The following is a 15,229-nucleotide window of genomic DNA, read 5'->3' on the forward strand; positions in this document are numbered from 1 at the left end:
ACCTACAGTTGCTTTTTTTTTTCTCGCCACCGTTGGTGCCCAGAACAGAGAACACTCCCTGTTTTTTAATCACATAGTATAGATGCAGACGCTCAAATACACGCATGCACACCCATCCGTACGAACACGCGCACGCAACTTTACCCCTATGAGCACCTCCGAAAGACTGAGTCGGCAAATCCTCGAGATTGACGAAGTCACCGCTGACGCTTCGCTGTCGACGGGCATGTCGTCTGCCACTGAAAGAATAGCGAATAGCGCCGATTAAATTCGACACATGTTTTGTTGAGATTAACAATTCATCGAGAAGAAAAACAGTTCATCAAGAGGAGTTAGGGGGTGTTTGGGAGAAGGGGCTAAACTTTAGTCCTGTCACTCCGGATATTCGGATACTAATTAGGAGGACTAAACATAAGTTAATTACAAAACTAATTGCAGAACCCCTAGGCTAAATCGCGAGACGAATCTATTAAGCCTAATTAATCCATCATTAGTGAATGGTTACTGTAGCACCACATTGTCAAATTATGGACTAATTAGGTTTAATAGATTCGTCTCGCGATTTAGCCTAGAGGTTGTGTAATTAGTTTTGTAATTAGTCTAGATTTAATACTCCTAATTAGTGTCAAACATTCGATGTGACGGGGGCTAAGCCCCCTTCTTCCAAACACCCTCTTAGGCAGAGTCGCAGGACAGCAGCATATCGCAATGCACTAATACAGTGACCGCAAAGGCACAAAGCACAGTGAGTCAGTGACGAGCTGGGGAGCTCAAGTGTGCTGGGCTGCTGGCGTGTCTGCGCGTGCACTAGCGAGAAGCCGGGGCGTGGACAGTGGAGTCGTCTCGGCCACAGGCTGACAGTGCAAGTTGCGCGTCTCTTTTGCCGCGAAAAAGAAAAGGGAGGCGCTTCCTTTCCGGTGGTGCTGCCCCCGTTGGCCGCCAGTGAGCCAGATACGGAGACGAAGATAAAAGATAGCTTTCGGCGTCCGCGCTTGAATCCTTTGCGCCACCGCACGTCCGCACCATCTGGGTTCCTAGCGTGGTAACCCATGGGCCAGCCAAGGGATGTTATGCTAGCAATAGCATGTTCCAGAATCACAAAACGAGTCAAAGAAATGCCGGCAGCTCGCCAAGTTTGCCAGTGCAAATCCGTCGTGGGAGCCAGAGAACTGGTCACCAGATAAAAGCAGCTCATGGAGTAGCACATTTTCTCAACCCCAAATTTGCCACACATTTTCCGCCCCATGCACGGGTGTGCGCACGGGCAACGCGTGAGTCGAGCAAAGAGCTCACACTACGGTCTTGTTTAGTTTACCCCAAATCTCAACTTTGACACTATACAAAAAGAAGATTCCCCATCACATCAAACTTGCGGTATATGCATGGAGTACTAAATGTAGACGAAATTAAAAACTAATTGTACAGTTTTGTTGTACTTTGCGAGACGAATCTTTTGAACCTAATTAGTCAATGTTTGGACAATAATTCACAAATACAAACGAAACGCTACAGTGTTGCTACAATAATTTTGGCACCCCAAAGTTGGACAACTAAACAAGCTCTACGTTTTCCTTTGCTCCGGAGTACCTACTTTGACACGTCAATTTGGTGGAGTACCTCCCGAATATTTCGCACTTTGCTGCACAGTTGGGTTCCGTGCAGAGTACGAGGACGGAACCGGAGACCATTTGAATTTCGATTCATGTCTTTTGATGAGCAGTTTGAAGTTTCCTGTTTTGACGGAGATTGCAGTTGCAGAGTTGAGAGTCCGTTTTTTTGGAAAAAAAGAGTTGAGAGTCCGTCCCTGGTGTACTTTGGAATCAACTGGAGATGGGACTGTGGGAATGCAAGCAGAAGAGCAGACAATTCTGAACTCAATGGACCCAACTGGTCCGGACAAATTGGCCAAGGGATCGCCGTCGTTACGGGCCCTGGAGACCTGGACCAATTCAAGGTTGCTGCCCGGACCAGGGCCACCGCCGCATGCGATGGGACACGACAGTTGGTTACTCGTTCAGTTATTGATCATTGATATCAGTACATCACCATTTTTGGGAAAGGCTAGAATGTCTTAACCCATTTTAAGTGGTAAAGAATCAGGAGGTTGCCTGGGCACGTTTTTACCCTTTTCTTGTTATGTTTAATCGGGAGCACCTCTATCTCTCTCTTATTTGCAGTTGTCCATCGAGTTGTTCTCTTGTCGCATGCTTTTCCATCATCAGAGCGAGATAAGATGTTTTAGCAAAAAAATATATATATATATGCTAAAAAATTGCAGACATGCGCACGATGTCAGAGGAACAGCCAAGCTACACTTGGATACCACATAACCAAAATTTTTATTCCAACCGCTCGACCGGATCAAAACAAAAAGACCAAATCATAGTGTCAGATAAGCAAACAATGCAATGCAAATCCATTCGACCGTGTCAGGCCAAATAGTTTAGCCCAAGCAGCCGGAGCGAATTCCAAGGCCGTTTTGCCCATCACATGCGTCTCATTCGTTTGGCTGATGGCGATTTTTAATTTCATTGATCTCCCAACCGCAACCCGCCACGAAAATCCATTGGTCAACACAGTGCCCCACCGCACGGGATCCCTCGCCCTGCCCACCCGAAGCAGCGGTCACGGCCGGCACCCGCCGCTTTAATCCACATGGATGATGGATCCCCCTCCATCCCCACCTGAAGCCACCAGGTACCCGCGACTGCAAGGACCCAGTCCATGGAGCACCCCGTCTCCCACACGCCGGCCACGCCCGCAGCACGGGGGTCGCGGGGCTCCGTGCACCGAGCCCACGCGGTCCACCGTCCGCGCCCGCCACGATCACGCCGACCCCGAATTCTCCACTGGTTTATTCTGCACGCACGGCTTTTTAAATCCGGGAAGCTCCAAATTACATTCGCGGAAGAGGGGGATTAGTGATAAAGTAAGCGGGTTTATGTGATCGAAACCGTCGATTGGAACTAAAAACCAACACGTCCGCCCAAAGTTAACCCCGGCTCTTTCCTTTTCCTTCCCCTTCGCTTCGTTGGCTCGGCCGCCTCCGCCGCTGCCTCGCTCCCACCGCGCCCACCACCACAGAGCCCGAGCCGAGCCGGGGAACGCGGGGGCGCAGCGTCGCGCACCTCGCCATCCTGCCACCCGCGCGCGCGAGAGAGCTCGCTCGCTCCTCCGCCTAGGGTTAGGGTTCGCGCGCTGCGGTGTGGGGGAGGGCCGCGGGCGCGCCCGGCGCAATGCGGAGGTCGCCTGGGCCCGGCGCGCCGTGCCGCCGCCGAGCGATCCAGGGGTTCGTGGCGCTCTTTCTCGCGTACGCGCTCGTCGTGCTGCTCCTCGAGTCGCCCCTCGTGTCCACGTCCCTGCCCGGGGCGGCGGGGGCGTCCGCTGCGGCGTCGCGGAAGCTCCACCTCGACGGCGCGTGGGAGGGCGGGCGCGCGGCGCCGGCGCGACCGTCGAAGCACCCGCACAGGGAGACCCTCTCGGCGGACGGGGGGCGCCGGCGGTCGGGGATCGTCTCCGGCCTCGAGCTCCGCCACCTCAACTCCACACGCTCTGGTTCGCTGCGCAAGGTCGCCGCCGAGGCCGCGGAGTTAGGGGCGCGCGTGTTCTCCGACCTGCAGACTCTCGCGACGACCCTGCCGTCCTTGGAGGATTCGTCAGACGAGGAGGAGAAGAGCAAGTGCCCGCACTCGATCGTCCTCAGCGGCGACGAGTTCCGGGAGAGGGGGCGGGCGGTGGAGCTGCCGTGCGGGCTGACGCTGGGCTCGCATATCACGGTGGCCGCGACGCCGCACGAGGCGCACCCTGAGCGGGATCCTAAGATCACGCTGCTGAAGGATGGGGAGGAGCCGATCATGGTGTCGCAGTTCATGATGGAGCTGCAGGGGCTCAAGACGGTGGACGGCGAGGACCCGCCCAGGATTCTCCACTTCAACCCCCGCCTCCGCGGCGACTGGAGTGGCAAGCCGGTGATCGAGCAGAACACCTGCTACCGCATGCAGTGGGGCACTCCACTCCGCTGCGAGGGCTGGAGGTCCCGTGCCGACGAGGAGACTGGTATGCACCCTGCGCTGTCACTGAATAATGTATTGTTAAGCTATCGATTACATTGGCTCAATGATTTTGTTTTCATTGAATCGTTCTGCAGTTGATGGGTTGGTGAAGTGTGAGAAGTGGATTCGGGATGACGAAAGGCGGTTGGAGGAGTCAAAGACGTCATGGTGGCTGAACCGGCTCATTGGGCGCACAAAGACTGTCTCCGTTGATTGGCCATACCCATTCGTGGAGGACCGCCTGTTTGTTCTTACTCTCACTGCTGGATTGGAAGGTTACCATGTGAATGTTGATGGACGGCATGTGACATCATTTCCATACCGCACTGTAAGTGGCTCTCATTTGTCCATGAAGTGATGGGAATGGAATGAAATATTAATGGTGGCGTTTGACACTGTTGTTAACTTTTGTCTCTGGTGGTGCTGTCAGGGATTTGTGCTTGAGGATGCTACTGGCTTATCATTGAATGGGGACCTTGATGTGCAATCAGTGTTTGCGGGGACTTTGCCCACTACACATCCTAGCTTTTCTCCACAGAAACACCTAGAGATGTTACCCAGTTGGCAGGCCCCTCCCCTCCCAGACGAACCAGTTGAGATTTTCATCGGTATCCTGTCAGCGGGCAACCATTTTGCTGAGCGTATGGCTGCGAGAAAGACATGGATGTCTGCTGCACATAAGTCTTTGAATGTCGTGGCCCGCTTTTTTGTTGCCCTGGTAAATCGTGAAGGCCAAACTTGAGCACTCTTTTTTTGTACAATGGACTTGAGCTGATCAATTTTCATTTTTCTGCAGCATGGCAGAAATGAAGTTAATGCTGAGCTGAAAAAGGAGGCTGAGTTTTTTGGGGACATTGTTATTGTGCCATTCATGGATAGCTATGATTTGGTTGTTTTGAAGACGATTGCCATATGCGAATATGGGGTATGTCTAAGAGCTTTCTTTCTTCAAAATTTGCTACTATGAAGTCGTTGTAAGATACTTTCTCACTATAATGAATTTGTCCTCTCAGGTCCGTGTTGTATCTGCTAGATACATAATGAAATGTGATGATGATACTTTTGTTAGACTTGAATCAGTAATTACTGAAGTGAGGAAAATCCGGAACGGTGAAAGTCTCTATATAGGGAACATGAATTATCACCACAAGCCATTACGCAATGGGAAATGGGCTGTTACTTACGAGGTAAACTTGATATCTGATTCCACAATGTTTATGTTCTCATATGCCTTTCATTGATTGAAAAGATGTCTTGTTCACTACATTGCTGTAGTGAACAGTTTGATACTGGGTATTTGGTCTGTCTGGGTATTGAACAACATTAGCAATTAAATTTATGTTCCTAGTAGGGTCTAAATTGTTCATGAAACCTTGAAAGCATGTATAAAGTTGATTCATGGTACCTTGATGTCAAATTTACCCAATCTTTTGTCCTGTTTAAAGAAATCTATGAAGGATTCATTTACTGTAAAACATATGAAATAACTGAATGGTGCGCTACATGAGTTGATATTGCTCATTACTGGCTGGATTAACTATTAAATTATCTCCATAAGTTAAAAGTTTCATCTAATTATCACTGCCCATGGAACAAAAGCACTTCTGTCAAGCTGTTCCCTGTAAATGCCTTCACACTGTTGGCTTCTACTTTGCCTGTTTTTTGGTCCGAACAACCTGTGTGTTGACTTTTTTCTTATGTGCACTGAGGAAATTGTAGCCTTGAATCTTCTGAACTTCACAACTAATTTACAGCATCCATCTTTAATATTTAGCTTGTTTCATTGTTAAAATTACGAAGCTATTTGTATTGAAAAAACATAGAACTCATGTTGCTGAGATTGGCTTGATGTATGCATATTTTTCATCAATAACCGCTGAAAGGTCAATTCCGTTACTGTATGTCCTCTGCTCATATCCACTCCAGTGTAATACATGCTAATTCATAGTAATATTTCTTAACTTGATCATGCCTGCATTCAATGTAGCAAAAGTGAAACATGAGCTTGTGCACAGGTAGTCTTTGTAGCATTAAAAGTTGACATGACAGATGCAGCCGATTGTTGGTGTAGGAGTATAGGACTATAGGTATTACACCGCTACAGTTGGCTTTATTGCTTTGTTGAATTAGTCTGTACAAAGATAGATATCTTACCCTTGGATGTGATTGTGCATCCTTTGATCTCGTGGTAAGAGTCACTTTTAGTTTTATATCATATACTTGTACCAGTAATAGAACCCTTCAGGTATGCAATCAGGCTGAGTTTAGTTGACACTTAGCAAAGCAGCATCCTCTACCTCACTTGTCACTTCACCGTGCATGACTCCGTATGTCAGTGGAAAATCAATGGTCTATGGCACTGAGACATGTCTTTTTTTAATTATTCTTTTCACTTCATTCTTCTACCAAGTCCCCCCTTAACGTTGTCTGGACACTGGATTGCACTGAAGTTCTGCATTTAACATGTGCGTTTTCTAATCTATGTTTATCTTCTATGCTTTACAGGAATGGCCAGAAGAGGATTATCCAATCTACGCAAATGGTCCTGGATATGTTATATCCTCTGATATTGCAGATTCCATACTATCGGAATTTGTAAACCATAAATTGAGGGTAAGCTCAGTTGATTGCTTCTGGTCGGCATTTCATGACACTAATAGGGGCCCCCATATGGTAACTTGTTTTCAACAATCTGCACACTTAAGAATAACTGGGGATCAATCTGATCATATTTTCCCTCCAGAAGTTCATAAACAAACTACAATTTGATTACACTACCACTAGATAGGCGGTACATTATGATTTGGCAAGAATCTAATTTCATTTCTTGCTATGCAGCTTTTCAAAATGGAGGATGTGAGCATGGGCATGTGGGTCGAGCGGTTCAACAACACTAGACTTGTTAAATATGTTCACAGCGTCAAATTTTGTCAATTTGGATGCATAGATGATTATTACACTGCACACTACCAATCACCGAGGCAGATGTTATGTTTGTGGGACAAACTGCAGGCTGGAAAAGCACAATGTTGCAATATGAGATAGCAATAATGGAGGTGGTGGTACTTGAACATTTAAATGGTAGTGGCGCCCATCCTTATTTGCAGAGGAGTTAGATGACCTGGAAGACCCAAGATTCAAGAAATGCTGACGATAAATTAAGCCCTCCAGATGACTAACAAATGGCCATTTAACGGATTTTTTTGGTACAGCTGACCAGACTCTGTTTCAGCTGGAAACAAAGGGAATGGGTGTAGTGCAGCCTGTAACGCCTTTCATGACTGAGCTTCTGGTGCTCGTTTTAATCTCAACACATGGACGAAAGTTCTGTGGGCAGTATGAGCGCTGCTTTAGGACTTCTTTTGTAAATGCGAAGGGTAGAAAGTTTAGTTAAATTATACTTCTGCTTTTGGTACGATTGGCTGTGGTTGCAATCATAAACAAGTAAACAACCCAGCTGAGCTGGTACAGATGAGCGATCTTGGTAGTGTAACAGAATTTTGCTGTGCATTCTCTTTAACATGGTCATAAGTAATGACTTGATTTAGCAGGCAGACTTGTCATTATCTCCCACGTTAATGTAGTTCGGGACTTTGGCTTTATTATGTTTTATCACCAGGAACTATTTTATCTCCTAGCAGTCTTGTGCAATGTTCACATATGTGTATTATTTGTGTATATCTACCCATTAACAAAATTATCTATGTACATATGCTTGATTTCCTTTTGGATGCACGAAAATATTCTTAACATAATTTGAAGCAAGTCCTTGGAATTATATACACGTACGTTACGTGAAAAATCGAGTTTCATGTTTTTTTTTTTTGAGTAACGAGTTTCATGTAATGCACACCACATTCTAGCCAACATACTCCAAGCTTGAAAAGGCCCAACTCTACAGGCCCAATCTCCTAAAGAAGCCTGCAACGTCGAAAATCTCGGGCTTCAGCCCACGGGGCCACGGGTTGGAAACTGACACCACCACTGGAAGAGTTGCAGCCGTATAAGAGCAGACAACCCCCAAACTGGCCACTGCAGCCGCCGCGCCGTCCCGCCGTCGCGCGCCTGCTTCCTTCTCCCCGTCGCGTCCACCCCAATCCCCCACCGGGCACCGCCTCGATGAGCCGCCGCGATCAGCACCAGTGGCCTCGCCCCGGCCTCGGATACGACCCTCGCGCCGCCGCCGCCGCGCAGTGGTATGGCGCCGCCTCGGCGTCCTTCCCTGACCCCGGCGCGGCGCCGCTGCACGGGATGAACCCCTTCGGCTTCGCCCCTAACCCCCTGTTCGCGCCGAACCCCTTCAACATGGTCAGTGACCTCCTCCTCCAGAATCCCGCCGCCCTAGCTTCCTACCAGCAGCAACTCCAGCAGCAGCAGGCGCATCACTTCCCCTCCCATGCCTACCACCAAACCCCTACCTCTAACACCCAGCGCCGCCCGACAAAACCCGCCGCCGCTGCCTCCGCCTCACCAGCGCCGCCAGCTCCCCAGCCGCAGCAACAGCAACAGCAGCAGCCGCCGCAGCGCCAGCAGGCCGTTATCGATCGGGCGCAAGCGGCGGCGAGGAAAGCGCGGGAGGAGCTCGTGAAGAGCGGGGAGGGTGTCACGGGTTGGAAGGTGGCGCAGGCGGTGTTGGTGGCGCTCAAGGTCGATTCGTGGGCCTCCCTCGGCGTCCAGCTCCAGGACGTTCCTCTCCTTCGGGACCTCTTCCTCATCGAGGGCAAGGTCAGTACTCAGTACCTGTAGTCGCACTTAGAATACCTTGTGTTATGACTAGTCATTACAACTCTTGGTGCAAAAATTAAGCTGTGGTACATGCCAAAGATAGCCTTGTCCTAGACAAGGGCTAAAATAGCATGTAAGGGAACTAGAATAATTAAGTGACTTGTATAATTATAAAGTAAGGGAGTAGTCAGCTGCTTTCATCTTATCAACTATACTGAACAATTTAGACAAGAGTAGTTTTGATGCTTGATCCTTTTCACTGAAAGTGTGAGGGATTTTTTTTTCTGCATGCAATTGCAAAGCTTGCTTACCTCCTTTTATTAGTTTCAACTCACAAGTCATTACTATTTGGTTGAAATTACTTGTTGATTCTGGTAATTGACTTTTGATGGGCATTACTTGGTATTTGTCAGGTGAATGCATTCATTCATTGCTATGTTGCTGCAAGAAAAATTGTAACGGTTTATGATCTGGAGGTTGAGATATGCAAGAATGAGGGGGTTTTGCAGTTTGAAGAGCTGGGATTGGGGCCTTTCCTTCAGCACCCACTTGTTGGGCATTATTTTGCAGTGCCATCTGATTTGTCTATGATGCCAAAGCTTAGTAGCGAGGAAATTATCAATGTCCTGCAGAAATTTGTGGACAATTCTAAGAAGAAAATCACAGTTGAAGATTTCTTGAATTATCTTTCGGAGCAAAAATCAGTCTCTGGAAAGGAAAAGCTTGGTGTGCGGGTACAGAGCTTGGGGTATGTACTTGTTTAGAAATCAGGGTGTTTGCTGTACTTATTATCTTTCAACATGTGATTCCAATATTAGTTTTGGTGTGCTCTGTGTACGCTTCTGAAATAGAAATGCCTTCTTTGGCCTCTTGGTCATTTCATGTTATCATCTAAACATTCTACTTTCACTAATTTAGGGAGGTTTTGTAGGTTGCATATTTCCTTCCTCCGGCAGGCCAGGCAAACTGAACTGTCTTCTCTTAAGCTTCCAGGAAATAAGAGTGGGTCTGGCCATAGTACCCAAGAGAAGTATTTGTTGAAAAATACAAATTACCATACTCACAAGCAGGCGTTAGACAAGAGGTTCAATTCTCTAACTAATCGTATAAAACAGTTACCAGGCATCAATAAACATATTCATTTTGATTCAACCGATGATGAAACTGATTGTGATAGTAGCGCTGAGGAGGGTAAATTTGATGACAATGAGAGTAAGAATGGATGTTCTGTTCTTGATAAAAAAGATGATGATAAGCGTGTAAATAGCTGCCCTTATCCTTCAAAAACTGAGGAAATGGAAAGGCTTGGTTTGAAATCTGAGACTAATAAAAAACCAGCTTTAGAGATTAGCAAGGCAAGAGAGAGCGGAAAAAAGGGAAAACTAAGGGAAAAAAGGAAGTTCGAAGAAAACGAGAGTCCTAGCTCTTCGTGCAAGCTGCCTAAAAAGCAGCAAAAGTTGCAAAAGCATGAAGCATCACCGAATTGTTTCTTAAGCATAGGTAAGCTGGAGAATTTTATAACAACATGGAAGGAAACATGTCGTGAACATCCAGTCCAACAGGTATGTTTAGTACTCATGGTTAAATCTATGTTTTTCTTTACATAATTGCAAATCTAAGTAATCTCATATATGTACCTCTAATGAGGAAGCAAGCATACATCATCCATTTTCTCAACTTATCTGAAACTTAATTGATTGTTAGTTGTTTACCAGGAGGCATGCTCAGTCTGGACTTATCCTATTTCTAGAACTAATTTCTTTGTACCTGTCACTGATGCAGGTTTTGGAAATGATAGCAAATTACTATGGAAGAACACCATCAGAGAAGAAGAAAATAATAAATTTCTGTTCGCAGTACCCAGGCATTGGCCTTCTCAATGTTGCCGTGAGTTGATTGCCCTCCTTTATTTATCTGACTTGAGCATTGCAAACACGTACTGTATTCATTATCCACTATACGGGTATCATATTTTCAAAATGACCTTTTACCTCTATTTCCTCCATGATATCTATTAGATTTGATAATGCACAAATTAGTCATCTTACTTGATTTGGAGGCACATTTTTGTTTATCCTATTTTTGTCTCTTGTGCCCCACGCCCCACCATTGAGCTACCTTTATTTATGAAAAAGTTGTTTAATCATCAAGTTGTTTGATATAGGGTGTGGTATAAGATGCTTACTTTTGAATTGGCAAGTTGGCATTCAAGCGATTGTGCGATTGATATTACAATTCAGGAAAACTTCAAATGTTCGCATGTTTAGGTGTTAACACGTTTTCAAACCCTACATAGTAATGCATATTCTGTATCTGATGCCATAGATAGGCAAGATATAGTAATTCTAGGTAGGGAGAGATTTGTTGACCATGCATATTCAGCGTTACCATTTTGAGATCTTTAAACTTTTCTGCCACATGGACATGCAGGTTAAATCGATGGGATGTGGTCTGCTGGATAGCATTTACGATGTGATACAGCTTTCTAGTGAGAATAACGTGTCTTCAAGCCCTCTTCCTAACACTACCACAGAAGTTATGGAAATCGAGCCCCCAAATAAAGAAAATGCTAGCTGTATTGCTAATGGAGCCAATAATAGGAGTGAAGACAATGGGAGTGGACATAGTGCGTACTCTCTCTCTCTCTCCCTCTCTCTCTGAACTGCAGTTGTCACTCTCAACTGCATGCTACAAACAAATGGCCCCTTTTCATATTTCCATTTGTTCATGCAGGTGTTGCTATTGATGATGTCATCAGGAGGATTACAGAATATATTGAATGCAACAGTAAAGTCTCTGGTGATGTGGCTTTGCAAGTGAGGGCACTTCATGATTGTGAGACATGGGTTACTACTCAATTTTCAGCGAATCAATTTAGTGCTCTTGGACATGGGACATTCCTCGAGTTTTTGGAGAAAAATTGTCATCACTTCCCCACTGCTTTGAGTAGTTTTTTGAAGGGGGGTGCTTGTGATTCTTCATCTCTGGAAGTTTCTGTACTACAGCAGCAAGTTGAAGTTTTACTCTGTCAAGCTGAGAGTAATTGGCTGGAAGATGGTGACTTTTCAGAGGACAGTTTAGTTATGATACTTAAAAGGCAATTCCCATCAATTAGCTTTGATGTTATGCAAGACAAATCTGGGGAAAGGCTTCCTGGCTATATTAAGAGGCAGAGGAAAAACATACAAACAAATACTTTGAAATTTTCCATCTCGTTATTGGAGAAACGGTGGTTTGGAAATTTTCCAGGTAGACATGAAAATGTTGATGTTCTGGGCAACGATGTTGCTGAACAACATTATTATTTGGGAACAGTTTGTTCACGAGAGGCAATTAATTGTTTACTTAGGGCTCCTATGTTGTCTGATTTGCATATTTGGTCGCATTGGGATCTGCTGTTTGCTCCTACACTGGGTTCCTTTGTACGTTGGTTGCTGACTACTGGCCCTATTCAAGAGCTATCATGCATTGTGACCACAGATGGTAGGTTTATTAGAGTAGATCCATCAGCTACAGTTGACCAATTCTTGGAAGCCATTATTCAGCGTTCACCATTTCAAGTGGCAGTGAAATTGCTTTCACTGCTATACATTTACGATGGTTCCACAAACACCCCAATGTCATTGCTAAAATGTTATGCAGAGCGAGCAATAAAGCTCATAGTAGACAACAACAATGATTTGATGAACACTAATTCTGAAAACTGTCAGGTATCTTCTGCAAAAAGTATTAGGTCTGACAGCTTGCCAAACTTTGATGACACAGTTCATTTGATTGCGAAATTTGTACTCGACTGTCTTGGTCATCTACCTTTGGAGTTCCGAAGTCTTGCAGCAGACATACTTTTGGCAGGACTTCGGGTTGTTACCAAGAACTGCTATTCAGTCATGTTGCATGTAGCCACTGAAGATTGGCAGCTTTGCATGCTTCATGATATTGGCTTGTCACTGGGAGTTGCAGAATGGGTTGAAGATTGCCGTAGGTTGTGTTTAACTGAAGAAGTTCATGTGCAGAAAGAAAAGCATTCTTCTGCCAAGCTTACATCAACTGCATCTGAGGTAGCAACACGCGAAGATTCTAACTTGCTTATTTCTAGTGATGTTGATATGATGGATGAGAGAAGAAAATTGTTTCCTAGCACAAATGATCAAGTTGGTATAGATAATAAAGACAGTAAGGTGTTAAATCCTGTTGGAACTGAGGCAGATATTGCAGAATCACATACTAAACAATCTTCCATGATGGGAGAAACAAATCTTGAGGAAGCGTCTCTTGTTATTGAGACTATACGCCGTGAAGAGTTTGGTCTTGATCAGGCCCTAAGTTACACTGAGAATAGCTTGTTGAAAAAGCAGCATGCTCGACTTGGCAGAGCATTGCATTGCCTTTCGCAAGAACTATATTCCCAGGATTCTCATCTACTTCTTGAGCTGGTAAGCTTGAACACTTCCTTTTTTACTTGAATTTGTTGTGTGCTTCCAGGGCATTTGCATGGAAATTTAGGAATATTTATTTGCTGACCTTATTCTGCACATCAGGTACAGAATGCTGATGACAATGCGTATCCTGATGACGTTGAACCAACATTAGCATTCATTCTCCAGGAGAATGGTATTGTTGTTCTAAACAACGAGAGGGGCTTCTCCGCTCAGAACATTAGAGCACTTTGTGATATTGGTAACTCGACAAAGAAAGGATCAAACCGGGGTTATATTGGAAATAAAGGCATTGGATTTAAATCAGTTTTCCGGGTAGGTTACATAGTTTCATGGATATTGTTCTGGTTACTTATTGTAGTTGGTACTTGTCCTATAACTTGTGTGACCTTTTCAATTATCTGGGATTCGAATACCATTTTAATTTTGACAATATGTTTGTAGGTAACTGATGCTCCGGAGATCCATTCAAATGGTTTCCATGTGAAATTTGATATCACAGATGGCCAGATTGGTTTTGTATTGCCAACTGCAGTTCCACCTTACAGTACCACTTCTTTTAGTAGGATGCTAGCCATTGAAGATGACAAGGATGCCCGTTCCTTGTGGAACACTTGCATTTTACTTCCCTTCAGATCAAAATTTAGGGAGGGCACTGGTATGTGCTCCATTGTGTCTATGTTTTCAGATCTCCACCCATCTCTTCTGCTGTTCCTTCACCGACTAAAATGTATTAAGTTCAAGAATTTGCTTGATGACACACTTCTGATTATGAGAAGGGAGGCTCTTGGTGATGGCATTGTGAGAATCTCACATGGGATTGAGACAATGAGTTGGTTGGTGGTCAGTAAGAGGTTACAAGGTACTATTGTGCGGCATGATGTGTGCACCACAGAGATAGCTGTGGCATTTACTTTGCAGGAAACTGAGAAAGGAGATTATGAACCTTACTTAAAGCAGCAACCTGTGTTTGCTTTTCTTCCTCTGAGGAATTACGGCCTTAAATTCATTCTTCAAGGAGATTTTGTTTTACCTTCTTCCAGAGAGGAAGTGGATGCGGATAGTGCATGGAATCAGTGGTTGTTGTCTGAATTCCCTTCTTTGTTTGTCAATGCCCAAGAAACCTTTTGTGCTCTTCCCTGTTTTCAGAGGTGCCCTGGAAAAGCTGTCACAGCCTTCTTGAGTTTTATTCCTCTAGCGGGAGAAGTTCATGGATTCTTCAGCCACCTTCCTCACTTGATCCTTTCCAAGTTGCGTCTGACCCGCTGCATGTTTTTGGATGGCTCTACTTTGCAATGGGTCTTTCCGTGCAATACACTTAGGGGTTGGGATGAACAAACTAAAATGCTATTGTCCGATGGCTTACTTCATGAACATCTTGGTCTTGGTTATCTCTCAAAAGATATTGTTATATCTGATAATTTATCAAGGGCTCTAGGTATTCATGACTACGGACCAAACATTTTGATAGATGCCATCTCATCTATTTGCCGAATTGATGGCTGTATCGAGTCATTGGGCCTGGAGTGGCTATGCGCTTGGTTTGTTACCCTTTATTTGACGTTGCTTTCTCATTCTTCTCGAAATGTTTCCTTAACAAGAAGCCTCGAAGATGATCTGTTGAATACGGTTAGAAAAATACGATGCATCCCACTTTCAGACGGTTCATTCAGCTCTGTTGAAGATGGTCCTATATGGTTACCATATGATATTGTCAATTCCATTCCTGAAAGTAGCATTCAGAATTTCCCAGTTATGTATAGTAATCTTCGAACTGTAAGTCCTGATCTTCTCTCTGCATCCTGCAAAAATAAATACCTCATGGAAGAAGTCAGAACGAATGATCTGGTAGACATTCTGCAAAAGATTGGGGTGCGAAAGTTATCTGGGCATGACATTATTAAAAATCACATCATGATTTCCTTGCGTAATGGTTTAGATGCTAACACGGAAGATCAATTGATTAGAGAGTATGTGAGCTTTATTATGGTTCATCTTCAATCTTCTTGCACCAGC

At 45.0% G+C, this 15,229-nt stretch overlaps 2 protein-coding genes across 2 annotated transcripts in view; both read left to right on the top strand.

Moving 5' to 3' along the window:
- The first annotated feature begins 2,967 nt into the window (after window positions 1-2,967).
- On the top strand, window positions 2,968-7,689 carry LOC101782262 (hydroxyproline O-galactosyltransferase GALT6). The gene is made up of 7 exons (XM_004981321.4): window positions 2,968-4,056; window positions 4,148-4,380; window positions 4,483-4,770; window positions 4,849-4,977; window positions 5,066-5,239; window positions 6,558-6,665; window positions 6,891-7,689. Exons 1-7 carry the CDS (start codon window positions 3,237-3,239, stop codon window positions 7,095-7,097), a joined length of 1,959 nt encoding a protein of 652 aa, XP_004981378.1. The 5' UTR covers window positions 2,968-3,236; the 3' UTR covers window positions 7,098-7,689.
- A 389-nt stretch (window positions 7,690-8,078) lies between these two features.
- Window positions 8,079-15,229, top strand: part of LOC101785795 — a gene marked incomplete in the record, with an annotated part of 7,608 nt that continues 457 nt past the window's right edge. Inside the window, 8 exon segments of the mRNA XM_012842851.2 lie at window positions 8,079-8,777; window positions 9,191-9,525; window positions 9,709-10,339; window positions 10,560-10,664; window positions 11,208-11,403; window positions 11,511-13,210; window positions 13,316-13,528; window positions 13,658-15,229. Coding sequence (XP_012698305.1) covers window positions 8,172-8,777; window positions 9,191-9,525; window positions 9,709-10,339; window positions 10,560-10,664; window positions 11,208-11,403; window positions 11,511-13,210; window positions 13,316-13,528; window positions 13,658-15,229 — 5,358 coding nt within the window.

Source organism: Setaria italica, chromosome IX, assembly GCF_000263155.2.
Source record: "Setaria italica strain Yugu1 chromosome IX, Setaria_italica_v2.0, whole genome shotgun sequence".
In the NCBI taxonomy this organism is placed as follows: domain Eukaryota; kingdom Viridiplantae; phylum Streptophyta; class Magnoliopsida; order Poales; family Poaceae; genus Setaria; species Setaria italica.

What these genes read in the sequence shown, in the direction of transcription:
- LOC101782262 (XM_004981321.4), top strand. Translation starts at nt 3,237, where the DNA reads ATGCGGAGGTCGCCTGGGCCCGGCGCGCCGTGCCGCCGCCGAGCGATC. An exon ending in CCGTGCCGACGAGGAGACTG is followed by an intron (nt 4,057 to 4,147) that starts GTATGCACCCTG and finishes ATCGTTCTGCAG; the next exon opens with TTGATGGGTTGGTGAAGTGT. An exon ending in TTGTAAACCATAAATTGAGG is followed by an intron (nt 6,666 to 6,890) that starts GTAAGCTCAGTT and finishes CTTGCTATGCAG; the next exon opens with CTTTTCAAAATGGAGGATGT.